General features: G+C 49.5%; 6 protein-coding genes across 6 annotated transcripts; 3 read left to right on the plus strand and 3 right to left on the minus strand.

Annotated features, from left to right (window-relative positions):
• Window positions 1-1278: 1278 nt before the first annotated feature.
• VFPPC_05413 (1-aminocyclopropane-1-carboxylate deaminase) lies at window positions 1279-2373 on the minus strand (the record flags this gene model as incomplete). Its single annotated transcript, XM_018284613.1, has 2 exons — window positions 1279-2134; window positions 2186-2373. The coding sequence occupies 2 exons, from the start codon at window positions 2371-2373 to the stop codon at window positions 1279-1281; spliced, it is 1044 nt and encodes a 347-aa protein (XP_018141385.1).
• Window positions 2374-2895: 522 nt separating this feature from the next.
• VFPPC_05414 (delta(14)-sterol reductase) lies at window positions 2896-4480 on the minus strand (the record flags this gene model as incomplete). The annotated part of the gene is made up of 3 exons (XM_018284614.1): window positions 2896-3998; window positions 4064-4371; window positions 4434-4480. The coding sequence occupies 3 exons, from the start codon at window positions 4478-4480 to the stop codon at window positions 2896-2898; spliced, it is 1458 nt and encodes a 485-aa protein (XP_018141386.1).
• A 1436-nt stretch (window positions 4481-5916) lies between these two features.
• VFPPC_05415 (siderophore iron transporter) lies at window positions 5917-7793 on the plus strand (the record flags this gene model as incomplete). Its single annotated transcript, XM_018284615.1, has 3 exons — window positions 5917-6134; window positions 6186-6473; window positions 6530-7793. The coding sequence occupies 3 exons, from the start codon at window positions 5917-5919 to the stop codon at window positions 7791-7793; spliced, it is 1770 nt and encodes a 589-aa protein (XP_018141387.1).
• Window positions 7794-9597: 1804 nt separating this feature from the next.
• VFPPC_05416 (short chain dehydrogenase protein) lies at window positions 9598-10745 on the plus strand (the record flags this gene model as incomplete). The annotated part of the gene is made up of 4 exons (XM_018284616.1): window positions 9598-9680; window positions 9748-10030; window positions 10108-10406; window positions 10457-10745. The coding sequence occupies 4 exons, from the start codon at window positions 9598-9600 to the stop codon at window positions 10743-10745; spliced, it is 954 nt and encodes a 317-aa protein (XP_018141388.1).
• An 86-nt stretch (window positions 10746-10831) lies between these two features.
• VFPPC_05417 (fungal specific transcription factor) lies at window positions 10832-12692 on the minus strand (the record flags this gene model as incomplete). The annotated part of the gene is made up of 6 exons (XM_018284617.1): window positions 10832-11488; window positions 11557-11653; window positions 11719-11779; window positions 11832-12155; window positions 12228-12441; window positions 12519-12692. 6 exons carry the CDS (start codon window positions 12690-12692, stop codon window positions 10832-10834), a joined length of 1527 nt encoding a protein of 508 aa, XP_018141389.1.
• Window positions 12693-13297: 605 nt separating this feature from the next.
• VFPPC_05419 (ankyrin repeats (3 copies) domain-containing protein) lies at window positions 13298-17449 on the plus strand (the record flags this gene model as incomplete). The annotated part of the gene is made up of 5 exons (XM_022428456.1): window positions 13298-13724; window positions 13782-14031; window positions 14100-14654; window positions 14719-15116; window positions 15432-17449. 5 exons carry the CDS (start codon window positions 13298-13300, stop codon window positions 17447-17449), a joined length of 3648 nt encoding a protein of 1215 aa, XP_022284252.1.
• Between the last annotated feature and the right edge of the window lie 942 nt (window positions 17450-18391).

Here is an 18391-nt window from a genome sequence, read left to right on the forward strand (position 1 = left end):
TACAATCTTCAACTGGCCGCAGTCCACTAAAGTAACGTAACAGAACAGACATGGGGCGTCTACGTTCGAGGTTCCTTTGCTTTGCCAAGTTGACTCGCCTCGCTGGAGATCGGCTACCGGGCCGGAGTTTGTGGATCAATTGATGTCAGCCGCAGGTACCCAGACAGTCTGATCAATGAGAAACCATTTGGGCAGCCAAGGGCAAGCTTTATTACGGCAGCCACCTGAAGTGCCGTGTAGGGGTTGAGCCGTGTCGAAACCGAAAACGACATCATTGAGCAGAAGACTGGAGCTGCATTGACGCCAGCCACAGTTTGGACAAAGAGCTTCCCGATTAGGAAAGCAGATCAATGGCAGCTCCAGCACTTTTGCGATGTACAGCCTCGATGTCCACCAAGACCATTTGACTACTCCACGATGTTTGGAGGCTGTACTGAATTGGAAAAATGTGACTGGAGAACTAAGATGGCGCCATTAACTCTATGACTAAACCGGACTGAAATTTGGCGAGATAAAATCGTGCCATGGCAAATCCACGAACCAGACATCTCCGTAGACATGACGGGGGGTGGTCCAAATCATCGGCATCAGGATCCGAGACTTGATTTTCTTGGTATCGAACTTGTAGAGTGTACATGCTCGCGTAGCAAGCCTCTGCTTGATCTTGGTTAGATATAACACCGGCGGAAAGGTAATTACCTTCCATGTCCAAGAGCCCACAGCATCGACCATCGAACAAACATGTGAGAGGGGGTATGTTGGGAAATTCTCGCCCAATTTAGGTGGTCATTGACCGCCATTACGATGAAGTTTGTGGAGGATTTAGTAGGTTCGCCCGGTCCCAAGTTTTGAATAGAGGCGTGCAGAGAAGGGGGTAGAAGCGAAAAGAAAATTGGGGGGCGGGGGGGCGCTTATTGCTAACCGCGATGCCACTCCGATCTGGAAATGTCTTTGTAGGAAGATTGTTAGGAAGATTGTCCGGGGAAAAACTTGTCCTTGATATCATTTGAGTCATAATTTTGTTCATTTCTACGCCAGAGAACATACGTAGATCAAATTTCTTGACTCGGACGCCCCTATGCTCATAAGGGCGGCTACCATATCAACTCGACAAACCACACGCGCCTTCATCTTCCTAACAATGTGTACTCAGAACGGCTAATTGCACACCCAATCCCCATGGTTTGCGCATTGACAGCAGCTAATTCCAAGTCCACCCCGCAAGGTTTGCAAAAGACATGTGTGTTCATGTCACAAACCCAGTATCAGCCCACGGCATCACAAGCCCAGCTCAGAGTACGCATTCAAGGCCAACTGTCCACCTAGATGAGCGTACAGGACATTCCCGGACGCAATCTCGCCCGACCTGACAAGTCCCATCAAGCCAGCTAGACTCTTCCCCTCGTAGACCGGATCCGTGATGAAAGCCTCAGTGCGAGCCCCAAACTTCATGGCCTCAATGGTAGTCTCGTCGGGAATGCCGTAAATCTTGGCATTGTAGTCATTGTTCATAATGATATCCTTTTCTGTGATGTCCCCCTCAGATAGCCCAATCTTCGCAGCAGTGAACTTGGAAATTCGCAGAACCTGGTCGAAGGTTTCCTGTGGCTTGCCCGACGCGTCTACGCCGATGATCCTGCGCGGCGGAGAACCTAACTTCTGCGCGAGTTTGAACCCGGCGATCATGCCAGCGAAAGTCGACCCCGTCACAGCACAGACGATGATGGTGTCGAAGAAGACGCCCATTTCCTTTTCCTGCGCTTCCACCTCGAATGCCCACCGCGCGAAACCGAGGCCCCCTAGCGGATGGTCTGACGCCCCTGCAGGAATGTAGTAGGGTTTGCTGCCCTTGGCTTCAATGTCGGCGGTTAGCTTGGCCAGCGTGGTCTTATGCTCGATGCCAAAGGTTGAGGGGTCGAGGTGGACGTCTGCGCCCATGAGCCGCGAGAGCTGGATGTTGCCGACTTTCTCGTAGCCTGCGTCCTGCCAATCCACCCAGTGTTCTTGTACGGTGGCCGCTTTGAGGCCGAGCTTGGCGGCGATGGCTGATACTTGGCGTGTGTGGTTGGATTGAATGCCGCCGATTGATACGAGGGTGTCACATCCTTGGGATAGTGCCTCTGAGGCCAGATATCTGTTCATTGTTAGTGTCGATGATGTAGGGAGGGAGGAGGAGTGAACGAACTCGAGTTTACGTGTCTTGTTTCCGCCGTACGCCAGGCCAGAGTTGCAGTCTTCTCGTTTTGCGTAAATGTTGACTTTGCCACCGAGTTCCTTGGACATGCGTGGCAAGTGTTGAATTGGCGATGGCCCGAAGAGGAATGACTCTCTTGGGATGCTTGCGAATGGTTCGGGTAAGATTACGTTGGCCATGGCTGAGGACGACGAAAAGCAGTGAAGACGATGGCGATTGTGATTGAGATTGAGATTGAGGTTGATAAATACTATTCTATGATATATAGTATTTATCTCATGTCTTCTATCTCAATTGCCGTCAAGGTTATGGCCGTGTGGTTGCATCTCGCCGGTTCAAGTCCGCCGCTGTGGGGAAACATGTCGTCCGAAGGCGCAAAATGGGCCGTCGCCAAGATGGCGAATGGTCTGGTGATATATGACATATATATGGGGAGAGGGAGCAATATTAATTGCAACGAGTGGAAATCAATCTGGGTTGTATCAGAGAACACTTCATGTTGCCGAAAATTCCCAATTGTAGTTCATTGCGTGCGGGGTAATTAATACCGTACCTTTCGCTTACATAAAATGAAACACAAACATCCAATGTTTACAATCAATTTGGCTGAAAAGTTTATGTTGGGGTTGGATTAGGGTACCGCCGTAAGAAATGACAACGTGCGTTTCCCATGGTTACATCTAGAATCTGAAATCTAGAATCTAGTAAACACCAGGCAAGATGCGCCATTTCACCTGCTTCTTATACTCTTCCCAGTCATCGCCATACTTTTCACCACACGCGACATCATCCCTGCCCTCACGGTGAATCAGCAAAGTGGCAAAGTACAACGCGTAGAAATACGTGTACACCATTCCCCATCCCCGAGCCGCACCCTGCACAACACCCCGACCATCAACCATGGTGAATCCCCCGGCACCGGCCGTGGCGATGGCACTCCCCGCCGGGAGGATCATGTAGCCTGCAATACCGGTTGGCAAGCTGAACGGCGAGGCTTGCAGCCAGTCTCCGAAGTAGTTGATATGGCGAGCCATTCCCCACCAGCCGGATGTGAGGAGTCGAGTGCCGCGTTTTGTTTGTATGTACGACATGTTGGCGACTCTGGGGTCGTCTGGAGACTTTCGGAACAGTGCCTTTTGGTTGTTTGACGAGCGGAAGATGAAGAGGCCGATGGCGAATGCTACGCCGACGGCGGCGATGCCCGGCCAGGTCAGTTGGACGGGGTAGATGGACAGGTAGCGACATTGGGTGGAGTATAGGAAGGGAACCCATACAATGTCACCGAATGTGAGCATGAAGCCTAGGCCGTCGGTTGTGATGTCCATCATTCCGAGGAGACCTGTCTCGGCGTACTGTCCCTCGAGCACGTAGTACAACTGAACGGCACTGATGAAGAGGATGCTATTGGAGAGGTATCCATAGTTGCGGTACTGCTTGGCGATAAAGGCAAGGTCGAGGATTGCCCATCCGGTCAGACCAGGGCGCATCTCAAGCCAGGCCTTCAAGTCGATTTCGCCGAAGAAAGGAAGCGTGATGCGCGGGTTTAGTTCGCGACCGATGTAGAAGTCGTAGATGATGCTTCCGGTGTGACCTCCCTGAGCTAGTTCTCGCAAGTCCTCGTTGCCGGATTTGACAGTGAAGCTTCGGACGTAGACGAACAGGGAGACGGCGTACGCAAAGATGATGTTGGCGGTTAGGAGCTGCAGGTAGTTTCTGTCAATGAAGGTCCAGACGGCAAAGTCTGCGCCGTAGATGAATGTTCCCACAGCGCATGCTCCTAGTTGAACCACAGTAGACGAGAATGCTATATGGAAGTAGATAGTTAGTATAGTTCTGCTTTGATGTGTGAAGCCTCCAACCAAGACATACCGTTGAACCGATATTTCAGGGGTCGCCCCGACTCTCGCAACTTGGTGCCGTATACCTCTGTAGCCGGAAGAATTCGATACAATGCCAAGCTTAGCAAATAGTATCCCATCATCCAGAGAGTTGCCTCCCAAGAAGCAAAGCCACGAATGCCATTTTCCGGCCAGGGGATTTGAGACTTTAGCGTCTCCCACGAGAGTGTGCGCAAGTTTAAGAGCGCAGGTGCCGGACAGCCAGTTACATCATTACAGGTGAAGAAGAAGGCGTACAAGAGGATTGGCAGGCCGAAGACGATGGCAGCAGCACCAGGGCTGGATGTGTGATATTAGCAATGCGTGCCAAAGAAAGGGGGTCATGGAGGCAAATCACTTACGGCCCGCCAAACTCGTACTTGGGTTTTGTAGATGCAGCTTTAGCCATGACTTTATTTCCAAATCAGCCTCCAATACGTCTGGAGGAATTTCTGTTGATTCTGAAAACAAGGCAGTCAACTAGATTCCGAAAACAAGCCAGTGAGTGAATCGGCGTTGCATGTCATCTTTATTCATGCTGGCAGGATTCGTTGTTTGCCAAATGAGGACCCACAAGAGTTTGCAACTTTCCTCACCCCATCCGGAATCCGGGAACCCGAACATCGCGTGTGGCTTGGACAAATTGGTGACGCATGGCCAGTGGTAAGAGAAAATGATACGTCTCGGAACCGTCGCTCCCGATTGATGGTAGGGTCGCAATTGGACTCATTTGCTCATTTGAGTGTGTCTTTAAGGTGTGGCGTTTCCGCCCGGATAAGCAAGTGCACACTCAGGTACATGCATCAACTTTATCCGGCATCTTCACCAATTCGAAACAAGTTCGTAGTTGGCTGCCCGAAAGTGTCAATCATCCAACCAGTTGGTGAAGGGGACGCGGCAGTTCAAGACACATCTCTGCCGTGGGAAAGGCTGCGCTTCCGCGGTAACCGACAATGCAAGTCCTTGCTACAATTGCAATGACCTATTGATGGCCAGTGCCATTTCTTGGACAGCCATCGACGGTTGTCGAAGAAACTGCTCCGTACTCCTCTTGATGAACTGCTGGTCCTATGCTGTGAGATGTATGAGATGCGCTCAGGAGCTATCGGGCAGATGCACAGCTAACGTGAATTGAGCCTAATAAAACTCGACAGCTAAAGCCAGCATTACGACTTCAAAAGTTGAGGTCTTACAGACAGCCAATTTCGGCCTGTTTCCGGCGTGGAAAATGTCTGCATTCTGTCCATGTGACACATGACCAACGAGCAGGCTCAACTAGCGCATCAGATAAGATAAGATGATCACAAACTTTCTCACCAGCCAAGACAACCAGGCGATCAAAGCATGAGTTAATAAATCGGACACACAAAATCTTAATATGGAAGGACTAGCGATTTCTTGGCAACCACGTCTCCTGTAAACTAGCTACCGACTGGCCCAATGACTTGTTTCCCATCCCAGGCCGGGGGTTCTTAAAAATCTGGGCAAGCCACCAGATCTGCAGGTGAATACAATCCTTCAGAGCTGAATGTAGGCTTCACGGCATTGCCGGCGCCAAAGAAGTGCCCAGCATTCGACCCTTGGTGTACCTTGGCATGGGCGAAATCAGCGTGGTCGTACAACGCTGCCAAGACATTCTCGACCTTGAGCCCTTTGTTGGCTGGTGCATTTTTCGCACAGGACATGCACTAAACTTGGCGGCCAAGAAGAAAATTGTTCATAAAGTGGAGGGTATGGCCTTGTGCCACGCGACAGTGTTGCATGGGCCCGAAGAAAGTCTTAAGTAGATAGTCCTGCCACTGCTTGAAACTAGTCGAAAATTGCACGACACTTGACTCTGTAGATATGTTTTTGCCCAAGATCTTTGCCCGTCCTGATGACGAGCCCCCCGTGCAGAGGGGGGCTTTGGAACCCAGTAATGAGAAAACGACGGACAACGAAACTCGAATAACTGCCCAGGCGAACGACGATGCTTCGTCTATTGAAGTTCAGGATGGGGTGCTGAAGATGGAGGCAGTCTCCCAAGTATGGAGCAGGAACCACATCATCATCGCATATGTCTTGTAAGTACCCCAGATTGACAACGTGAATATCAGTGGAAATTAACAGATCAGCATCTGGATCATCTACTTTATGGACTCGATGCATTCAAGCATGTCATTCACACTCTCAGCATACGTCACCAGTTCATTCCAACAACACGGTCTCACCGCAACGACCAACGTTTTCGCCAACTTAATCGGCGGCCTCTTCAAGCTCCCGCTCGCCAAGATCCTCGACATCTGGGGCCGACCGCAAGGATTCGCTCTAGTCGTCTTCTTCCTGGTAATAGGGCTCGTCATGATGGCGGCGTGTCAAAATGTCGAGACGTATGCGGCCGCGCAGGTCTTTTACTGGATCGGGTGAGTTCACGGCTTTTCACTTACAAAATAGTCAGAGCTGAGCAGAGTGTTTGCAGATTCAACGGCATAGCCTACACTTTGCAGGTCTTCATCGCAGACACATCTGATTTGAAGAACCGGGCTTTCTTTTTCGCAATGACAACGTCGCCGTTTCTGATTACCACCTGGGCGAGTGGTCCTGCGGCGAGTAGCTTTCTTACTGGCGCGGGTTGGAGATGGGCGTTTGGAACGTTTTCCATTGTGGTGCCTGTGGTTTGCGCGCCGATTCTGCTCTTGTTTGTTTATAACTATTTCAAGGCGAAGAAAATGGATGTCTTGCCGGCGAAGCAGCCGAGCGGGCGGACTGCTTTCGAAACAGCAAAGTATTATTTTATCCAGTTTGATGTCGTGGGGTTGCTGTTAGCCGCAGCTGGTATGGCGCTGTTCCTGCTGCCGTTCAATATTTACCAGTTCCAGGCGCAGCAGTGGCGGTCGCCGATGATTATTGCCATGGTTGTGGTGGGTGTGGTTCTTCTCGTTATATTCGCCCTGTATGAGAAGTTCGTGGCACCAGTTCAGTTTATTCCCTATAAGTTGCTGGTTGACAGGACCGTCATGGGCGCATGTGTTTTGGGCGCCATCATCTTTGTCAGCTTTTATATCTGGAATGGCTTCTTTTCGTCGTTCCTCCAGGTGGTTGTTGGGCTGACGGTGACGGAAGCGACCTACGTTGGACGCATCTACAACATGGGAAGTTGTTTCTGGGCATTGGTTGTCGGTGGTATTATCCGATGGACTGGCCGTTTCAAATGGCTAGCTCTCTATTTTGGCGTGCCGCTCATGATTCTGGGGATTGGGCTCATGGTGCAGTTCCGCCAGCCCGGGGTTCATGTTGGGTACATTGTCATGTGCCAGATTTTCATCGCCTTATCTGGAGGCACGCTTGTCATTTGTGAACAAATGGCTGTCATGGCGTCAGTCTCCCACCAGCACGTTGCTGTTGTTCTGGCAATGCTGGCCATGTTCACGAGTATTGGAGGAGCGATTGGGTCCAGCGTCTCGGGGGCCATTTGGAATGGTGTTTTCCCCGACAAGATTGCTGAGTACCTCCCTCCAGAGACAAAGGACCAGGCGATGCTTATTGTCGGGAATCTGTCCAAGCAGCTTGAGTATCCTTGGGGCAGCCCGACCCGTATAGCTATCATGGATGCCTATGGAGCTGCTCAAAGGATCATGCTTATTTCTGCTACTGCGCTCGTCTGTTTCAGCTTGGTTGCTGTTGTTGTATGGCGTGACATTAAAGTCAAGGACTTTGATCAAGAGAAGAAGACAACTGCATGATGGAGGATGACCTCGGTTGGTGATTCTACTGGTGTTGCGATTGATAGCTGTGTGGCATGTGGTTGTGTCAGTATACTTAGCTTGAAGGAGGCATTCAACCCGTAGATTGGATTCTCTGGTACCTGGTAATACCGTCTCATGGTCAAATTGAAGATCTTTCAAGGGGTTGGTTGTGTTCTTCACAGTGCCTGACGGGCCAATGCGTCTTGCCCATTCTTGAACCTAGCCATGAAGCCGGATAACTTATCAGAAGACTCTGAGTTAGAGTAAGACTCTTCTGATTTATCTTGTTAGCACTCTTTGCAATGGAAAGACGCATCTCTAATGATGGATTTTATAGAAAATCAGTTTCTCTATGCTCGTATTTACCCATACGAAGCTGCATGTATGGCTGGAGTTCATGTGCGTCGGCAAGAGTGCCAGGGAAGCAGTCTATGGCTAGTTTGAAGCACCATGAACATTCTCATGAGGTAGTGGCAGTACCACGAGAGAATTAGAACAATACAGTACCTTTGACATAACACAAATTACGTCAATAATAGGTCTGTTCGTGCACTTGTGACGAAAACCACGAAGATGGTGGCTTGGGGACGAGTAAGACGCCTTGGTCCGTGTGTTTGTGAGCAGCAGCTGAGGATTGTCCGGATTTGGCAAGTAGAAAAGTCGTCTTAGGTCATAGAGCGAAGCATATTATCACAGAAGGGTAGCCCGGGCCAATTCATCTGGTCACCTTGTGCCGTATCCTAATGTCAAATGGTCAATGCCACTCTTGGTCCAACATTCAGCAAAAGCAGTCTCAGTCACCTCCGCCTTAGTAACCCAATATGAGAGTTCCATTTTGCGTATGAATCTTCCCTCAAATTTGCCCCCCCCCCCCCCCCCCCCCATGACGATAGAATCGTCCAATATTCAGGTAGAGCAGACTGTTCAAGTGGGTTACGCTGAGTATTTCCTGGTGTCAAATGCCGAGGTATGCCAGACATCTCTGCCAATGTTACTCCTGTCTTGTCTTTTAATAAACTCGAGTCTTGTTGGCATTTGTTGGTAGTCATGGCTAAACAAACATTAATCTCCCAGAATTTCCTGTCCGACGTGGCCCTCGTTGTCGATCCAAACACCAACTACAGCCTGGTTCTAGTCTACCTAGTCGAATCTGGCCGAGTCATCTCAAAGTCCAAGCTTGTCGAATTTCGCTCCAAGGTGCTAGAAAACGATGATGTTTTGCGTCCAGAGTTTTTCATCAACGTAGTTCTGTTTGGAGCCGACACAGCAGATGTATCTCTGGACACAGAAGCCCGTCAGCTCCTTGATGAATGGACGGGGAACTGGCAATTTCGTCTAGCAGTGGCGATGCTACATAGATAATAAAACCAGCTGTACCTAGACTTCTGGAAGCAAGTCACTGTGACTGCAATGATAATCGTCAATACCTTAATGCCTAAGACACACCTAGATTGACAAGTCCGAATTGCCCGTTCGATCCCTAGAGTCCTGGTCCTGAAAAGATGTCGAGCCCAACGTGAAGTCCTTCCTTCCTCAATGATCATGCAAAGCGGGCGCTAGCGGACACTAGCGGACGCTAGTAAGATTTGGGTGACAATAATGGACCTCCCGGCCGCCGGTCTTTCATCAAGACACGGACTCGTCGGACCCATATAGATTTGGCCGCAAATTGGAAAACAGTTTGTCCTCGAACTAAAATATAAATAACAGCCTGCGTCTCCTTATTCCATGTCTCGTAAATTCGATACCTTGTACGCTCGCTTTCTCTGTCATACCAGCTCCGTCTCCAAAAACACCCATCATGCCTTCCTCCAAGTTCTCATTGGAATCCATCCCAGATCTGACCGGCAAGGTGTACCTTGTCACAGGTGGCAACACCGGCATGTAAGCCCCCAAATTTGATATGCATAGAGCAATTCCCCCAACATGTCTGGTAGTAACCTCAGTCCAGCGGGTTCGCAACTGTACTTGGTCTCGCATCACACGGCGCAACAGTCTACATGGGTGCCCGAAGTAAAGAAAAGGCTTTGCCAGCCATTGAAGATATTAAGACACAAACAAAGTCCGGCACGGTTCACTTTCTGCAGCTCGATCTTTCTAGCTTTGAAAGTGTCATTTCTGCTGCCAGGGAGTTGCGACGCAAAGAGGAGGCTTTGCACGGGCTCGTCAACAATGCGGGAATCATGGGTGTGCCATTTGGAAAGACGGAGAATGGGTACGAGGTCCAGTTTCAGGTATGGTGTTCAAATCCTTCTGATCCAGCTGTAGAGAGTCAGTGGTCGAGGGGTATTGCTGACGCGGATACCTGAAGACGAATTATATGAGCCATTGGCTTCTGACCTACCATCTCTTGCCGATATTGACGGCAACCAGCGCCGAGTCCCCAGGCTTCGCTCGAATTGTCAATGTGACGTCCGATGGACATGAACGGTTTCCTCCTAAAGGCGGAATCAAGTTTGATGATACAGACCTCGAGAACGAAGGAGCAATGACACGCTACGGGCAGAGCAAGCTCGCCAACGTATTACACACCAAGGAGTTGAATCATAGATATGGCCCGACTTCGTCTGGACTGCGCGTTGCGGCTGTCCATCCTGGGCATATTGACACGTATGCATGCACATCTCTATGCGGTATTGACCTCAGTTAACAGCGGGTAGAAATCTGAATAAACAAGCAACCGGAACAGCTCCTAGCGCGGTGTTGCGCGCAGTTACTCCGATAATGCGCTGCATCGGCATCCTGGAGGACAAAGAAAAAGGAGCATGGTCGTCGTTGTTTGCAATTGCCAGCAACGATTTCAAGGCGTCCGATTCAGGCGCCTACGTAGTACCATACGCAAAGATTGGAACGCCGAGTGCGTATGCGCAGAATCAGGGGCTAGCGACAAAGCTATGGGAATGGACCGATAGAGAACTGGGAAGCAAAGGGCTCCTAGATCAGATTTAGGATTGTCGGTCTCGTTGTTTACTCCGGTGTGCATGTAGAAGTCAAATTTCAACTCGATTCCAAGATATTTTGATATGCATCTGCCTTCAGTTAGATATGAACAGCATGTAGATAGAAACAATCTTACTAGCAACTTGTAACTTTTGTCCAAGTAGTCGAAGCGTTTTGAGCAAGAGCGCAATCCTAGGAGAGTACTCCTCTACTTTGCCTGTCTCACGAGTATACCAAATGTACAGCTTGGCCACTTGATATATCGCCTCGGTCGCAAAGATACCGATCTTGGCGCCAGCTGCATTGGTCTCAAGCAGACTTGCCAGCCTTGATGCAAACTCGCAAGTCGCCGATCCTACCTGATGCAATCCGTCGAGTGAAATCTGCTGTAATTGAAGCTGTTCTGGTATACCGACGCCTCGCGTATCATCTAGCTCGGCGCAGCTGTGCGTACTGTACAGAGTAATCATTGCGCTTGAACAAATGCCCAGTGCTGATAATCTTGGGGCGAGTTCAGGAGCGTTCTGTGCAGCGGCGAACTCGTGAGAGACTACTCCGTGAAAGGCAGTCAGAACCTTGTGCAATTGATGACCTTCTCCATAGTATGTGCTACGATCAGCAATACTTGCGTTGGAGTTCGTGTGAGCGAGGACGCGTGAGAGTAAATGCGCGGCCTGACAGGTTCGGGCAAAGGAAGAGGCTGGAAGGGTAGTTTCTGCTGAGACTGCTAGGGATGGGATAGCTTTTTGTTCCTAGTTAGAGATTTGTTGAGTTACTGTTGGGTTTCTTTGTTTGCGAGAGGCTTATGAGGTAGACCTACTCCTTGATCCCAGAACTGGTCATCCATGGGAAGCATGTCTTCCGGTTTGGCATCTTCACAGGCAAAAGGCCGATTTTGGATACCCAATCCAACGAAGCTGAATGAAGGTGAATATGCATGTTAGCACAATCACAATGGAACACAGTCCGGAGCAATGTTTACCGGTCCAGCACAATCACTGCCCACCAGGTTCGCCGCAACTCTTCCAGCTCGGTCCAAGACTCTAATCATACATCAATACCACGCACGAATAATAAACACCGGGACATACTAACGGACGACGGGCCACATTTGGAGAGAGTTTCGCCTATCATGAAGCCCGATGGCTTGGCCGAGCCGAGCACAATGACCAACCGTCAGGAATGCAGCAGGATAGATGGCATGACTTATTTCGTAGAGCGCCGCAAGGATAGTTGCCTGCAGGAGCTGGATAGATATAGTTCCTCCTCGTTCCAACATGCTGAGAAATCCCTTTGCCTTGTCGTACATGTCTACGTTTATGGTCTGCTGGCTTACCATGTGCATGCAGAACGCCAGCGTGAGTGTATCCGAGCTGGGGTTGGTCTCTGTCATGCGCTGCCTAAACCTTCTCTTGGAAACTACAACCATTTAGAAGTAGGAAATATTAGCCCCTGGAAGTACAGATCGCGTAGTTGGGAAGGGAGAATCACCAATGGGAAGCATTGTATGGGTGGACTGGAAATAATGCTCGACATATTGCAAGAAACGTCCTCCCTCATGCTGTGCAAACTTGAGCAGTTCTGGAGGCGGCGCTGCCACATTTGGCTCAACTATTGAACGGCGTGAGGTGAACTCGTCGGAATCCAGGAAGAATAGAAGAGAAGCCGATGGTTGAGCTTGCGTGCTCTGTGCTAATGTTGACGCCTACAGCATCGCCGATTAGCGTCCTCCATGAATGGACATTGACAACCAGGGGTCGGCAATTGACGACATGAACTCACGCTGCTCAGTGCTTCCGCATCAGAGGAGACCCAGAGACTGTCATCTGAGTATTCACAGAGTCGGCGGTTCCTCTGACAGAGTTCGCAGGATGGGAGTTGCCGAGAGCACTTGCGCTTTTGTCGGCGACATGCCAAGCAAGCCGTTCGTGAGGAGAGTTTGCCATCTGTCTCCATTGTGCGGATGTTGTGTGCACCAACAGTCGCCGGTATGGTCGAAAGCGATGACATCAAATTGGCTGATGGCTGGGGGAGAGATTGAAAGAGGCTAAGAATAAGTCTGGTCCATTCTGGTGGAGTTGGACTTGTAGTTGGTAACAAAGCCACCAAATTTAGCTGTAACAAGACTCAGACACACATGAGCCACCAGTTGACCTGACATTCTCTGATTATTAGGGTCATCCAAGCAACGTTCACTATGCACAGCGTAGTTCAATATATCTTCTCCAATACCAGCATGGAAGATTTGAGTAGTGCAACGTCGAAACGACTGAAATAGTCACGTGTGCAACAGGTGGCAGCTGCAAGACATCCAACTCCTTCAGTCCAGTTCTCATTTTCCTCGAGACACAGCATAGACCAAAGGAACTTGGCCATGTCACGGTTCTTGGATGCATTATTTAACATTCAGGCTGCCCTGATGATATCCAAGGGTTGCCCTGAATTCGGTCGATCTGGCTAAAGTCACTAGACATTCTACTTCCGACTCGCGCACGAGAACCTTCACCATGGCCACTTCGTTTCGCCAATCCCGCTAATCGTCTCTGTCGTTCACCCACGCCATGGATCCCGTGTCGTTCGCTTCCGCTGCCGCCAGCTTGTTAGGCGTTACAGTTCAGATTACCGGGTCCCTCTACGGGCAGTGGGATTACTCAAGCCCGTTGTTGGCTGAGCGTCTAATCTATGAACTTTCACAGCTTCGAAACGTCCTACAATCTCTTGAATTAACGGCTTTATCCTTGACGCAGCCGATTATTGTCTCCAAGGATTTGCTTATTTGCCTTCATGACATAAAAGACGCCCTCGTCTCTTTGGGATCCGAGCTGCTAGCGTCAGACTCTTCTCAGGTGTTCCGCTTTCAACGTTATGATCTGCCATGGAACTCATTTGGTACTCCGGGGCTATCACGGCCTACCAAACTTCCGTTCACACCTTCCGCAGGTCTTGCCCACGTGCATACCCTCCATTCTTATCTTGTGAGGTTGAGAGGTAAGTGAGTTGCGGCAAATGTCCCCTCTTCCAGACGACAGCGCTGACTGAATCTAGTATTGAAAGGTCCGTCTGCCTCTCGTCAGAGACGCTGGCCCCCGAAACATACGGTAGATCCGACAGGGACATTGTGGCAGAACTGTGCAGAGTATATCGAAACTCATCAATCGGCCCGCCAAACTCGCTTGGAAAACACTGGGATATGGTTCATTGCACATGCAACTTTCCGTAGATGGCTCGTGGGAGCAAGTGCAAGCAACATTCTCTTTTGCCCGGGAAAGCCTGGCTCAGGAAAGACCCTTTTAACGTTAGCCACTATGTGCCCCTCAAGCCACAGATTTATGTACTCTTGCTAATCGTGTTGATACCATTTAGGGCCTTGGCAATTGACCGAGTACGAAGATGGCAGCAAAGGAGAAGGTCCTCGAACACGGGTCTGGCTTACTTTTATTTTAGCTATAGGAAGCCTAGCCCAATACCCAAAGTTGTATTGTCGCTACTGCATCAACTTCATTTGCAATCCTTGTCACCAGTTGATGAATTGACTGAGCTTGAAGGCCACGCTGCAAAATGCGAGCATGTTTCGTTCACGACCGTCATGTCTGCGCTTATGGCCGTTACAAGACGATTTGCAACTACTTATATCGTTCTTGACGCCTTGGATGAATACGAGGCCGACGTTAAGCAGGATTTGCTGCGTCTCCTGACGTCGATAAAAGACTCGCCAATCCGACTACTTGCGTTCTCTAGACCTGACCAGACGTTCAACATCTTGGACTCTAGTCCAAAGCTTGAAATTTTCACTCCAAAAGAAGACGTTGAACATTACTGCACTGTCAAGTTGCGACGTTCACGTATACTGGTTAGCCATCAGGACTTACTGGACAAGGTTATATCTGCTCTTGTGGATGGCAGCGAGCGGCTTGGCATGTATGTATTTCCACCATCTACCCTTTAAAGCGAACGAAATACATCGGTCTGACATACTCGGCAGATTCTTACCTGTTGTCTTACAAATTGACGCTATCCTGCAGAAAACCAGCAGGAGACAAATAGAAGACCAATTAGAGCAGCTTCCACAAAACCTACAGGCGGCTTACCAAGATAGCCTAACCCAGATAAAAATACAGAAACCTCGCCTCGCAGAATTAGCAAAACTCACTATTACCTGGTTATTCTACTCTCAGAGACCGCTTGAAATGGCCGAACTTCTCGAGGTCCTCAGGTTCTTGGATCCAGTCACTTCAGACATCACTGCTCCCCTCATCATGGAAGCATGCATGACACTGGTACAGGCCGGGGAAACTATAGCTTTTACGCACTCCTCCGTCAAAGAATTTCTCGAATCTACACGTGACGCTATATGGGATGAGTCTTTTGTCGCAGCCCAATGTATGCGTTATCTGATTGAGTGCAATGTTGGCCAAGCAACAACTTAGGAGTCTGTTGATCACCAAACTAGGAACCACCCGTTTTTACTGTATGCTGCTAGCTTCTGGGGTCGCCACGTATGCAGCGCGATGAAAAGTAATAATGCAGACCATGAGACCGAGATGCTGGAAGAATTGTGTTCAGTTTTGTTAAACGATTTGTCGAGAGTAAGAATCCTATGCCATATTGTTTCCAGGTCCGCCCATACGGAAGCAGTGGCGTTTCATGGACTGATCAAATCTTCATGGCTGCATCTTGTCTCGCATTTTGGACTAGACTGGGCTATTCACCCACCGCTCGTTGAAACAGAAGCGACAAACGAAGTGGATGAGTGGGAGAGACCTCCCCTCCATCTGGCTGCTGCCAATGGCTTCATCGACTGCGTCACACTCCTTTTAACAAAGGAATCACAATGCCGGCAAGATTTCTACGGAAGGACGGTGTGGCACCATGCGGCGATGAGCGGAAATCCAGAGACTATGCGCTGCTTGATCGCGTTCAACTCTGGGAACTCAAAGTCCTGTCCACATTCCTCCGATGGGTTGAAAGTCGATAAATTAGGCAAAAGCCCACTCGAATACGCGGCAAAAAATGGGAATGCCAGCGCATTCGGCATGCTCCTCTCAATGTATACTTCTGAATCCTCCAGTCATCTAAGGACCGATGCTTTTCGGGCTGCGTTGGACGAGGGCAAGACGGAAATTGTCGATCGTGTTCTGTCTGAAGGTGAGGATATCCAGTACGAATATCTTCTGAGAGCAACCAAGACCGGGTTCGAGGACACAGTGAGACTTTTAATAGATTATGGGTCAGACGTTGATAATCCAGACGAGGATGGGGACTCGGCACAGCACGTTGCCGCGCGAGAAGGTCAGAACAGAATGCTTCAGTTTCTGTTATTGAATGGAGCAAAACCACACAGACATGATCGACACGGTCAGAAGGCACTTGATATAGTCATTAAGATGGGCAATGCCGAAGGGGTGAAAATTTTATTGCAAGCTAGGGCTAAGCCAGAAATATCCATCAACAACGAAAAGTTTGAGCACTTTGCAGTCGCCCACGACCAGGAGGACATTGTGCAACTTGTGTTAGCCCCGGGAGCAGATCCGCTTGCAAAAGCCTGGAGAGCAGCCAAAACGGGCGGTGTCGAAATTCTGCAAAATCTTCTCAAGCTAGGGCTGCTCCCTGATCCTAATTCCCATGACGGGCGGAGCCTCATTAACATAGCAAGAGAGTCGGCACAGAGCTTCATCTTGGATATATTACAGCCACGTGGGTCAGAAGTCTCTTCATTAGCAGCCTACTCTATTCTAACGGAAGATGCAGTTGAGACTGCCGCATCGCTTCACAACGTTGTATCACCAGATGAAGAAGCTGCTCCGCAGACAGAAGCGGCCTCGGAAGCAACAGTGGCATCTGATGAGCAGGTGGAAGAGTTGAGCTCGAAAATTAGTCAAGAGGAAGAATCAGCCGCAAGATTAACGACAGAACAACTTGACGGTGCCTCACTGCCAATGCTCACTCTTCACTCCATTAACAATCGTCGATCGGCACCAGTATCAGCCCAACCGACAGTCCAAGATGATTCGGAGTATGTGCGAAGCTTGGACTTGATCCATGCAGCTGTTCCTTTTCTACTGCTCTCGCTGCCTATTCCGGCTGGAAGCATTACTCTCGGTACCATTGTCGCAGACCCAGCTGACCCTCTTTTGGCGTATGTGCCAAAGAATAACACTCCCCTATTCAAACTAGTGGGAGGCGACCGATACGAATTAGTACAATCGGACAGCCAGACTACCAAACGAACCAAGTCTACCAGCAAGTTCGCCTTTGAAGTTTTACAGCAAACTCTTAGCCTTGGGGAAACTCAAAATCGAGTGGTTGAGACCAGATCCACTAGCGTGGTGCGGCAGCAGCTTCGCAACCACGAACAAGTTCTGTCCCGGATTCTCCATGATCCTTTAATGAGGCAGGAAATATTTGAGGGCGCTAAACGAATTGGCAAAGAAGAATTATGCATGGTAGTTGGAATATTGGTCGCTACTGATCTCCATGCTGGTAGGATGAGGGAATATAAAACTGCTGCCGAATCTGGCACCAATTCGAATGAAGCAGCCCTTTCCGAGACTCCAAAGGCGATACATCAAGGCGACAAGATATTTGCCATCAGTTACCGTTCCATCAAGTTTCAGCAACGTTCGGTCCAGCCTGTTCGTGGGGGCCAGTGTACCGTATCTGAGGTCTTTGTTGAGGACTACTTCATTCCGAAACCGCATGAAAGACTGTCGTGAGCAACACTTATCCGCTTATTCTTTGGTCGCACTGGGCATTAATGGTGGTGTGGGAGTATTTTCTTACTCTGCCTTGTGTTTACTTTACTTTATATATTGAGGGTATAGAAGCTGTAAGAGTAGTGCTCATCGGAATACGGCATCTGATGATCTTTTGTAGCTACTTTGAAACGCACTTAGACGCAAGACAAGACTTTCAGTGAGATAGTGGTAATTGAACTTGGTCAAATTGCATGTAACTTGTTGAAGAATCGACTGCGCTTCGCTTTGTGAACGAGATAAGTATAGCGAGCATAAGATGTGCTCACGAAAGGGAGTTGACCTACGAACATCATATTGTAAAAGCAGGCGTTAGCGGGTGATCTCGTTTACAACAAGAGCCAAGAGATTTGCATGATTCCCAAAATCCGTGTCGCTGTGCTTATTGAGGGCAAGAGTGATTCCCAGTCTCAGGCTGCCTTTAAACTTGCGGCTCAACGCAGCTTGGCTTCGGTCAAAAGACCCAGGAGTTAAGGCCCCCCCGGCTTTACGAGGTTGAATTTACCATCGGATATCACGCCGATGGCTTTGGCAGCGTAACCAGAACTCGTGCGGTAGACCATGCGAGTCAACCTCTCAGAGTAGTTGCTCGTGGCACGCCGAAAAGAGATGGTATACCTCGTTGTTGATGCTCCGCTGCGTAGAGAGGACGATTGGTCTTTACTCTCCTCGTAGTAACATGATTTATGGCCCAGAACGGAACACCTGATATCATCTTCGTGGCGCACAGCTTGGGTGTCATCGCCTTAAAAGGGTATGCCGATTCCCCCTTGGCTGACAGGAACCAATCGAACTGGTTGTCCAGACCTATATCTGCCGGTGGAAGAAAGTTGGCCGAACGGGCTTGCCACTCAATAGTTCCACCGCCATGCATTATCTCCGAAGCGCGGCGCATCTTCATTG

The sequence above is a fragment of the Pochonia chlamydosporia genome, chromosome 5, assembly GCF_001653235.2.
Source record: "Pochonia chlamydosporia 170 chromosome 5, whole genome shotgun sequence".
In the NCBI taxonomy this organism is placed as follows: domain Eukaryota; kingdom Fungi; phylum Ascomycota; class Sordariomycetes; order Hypocreales; family Clavicipitaceae; genus Pochonia; species Pochonia chlamydosporia.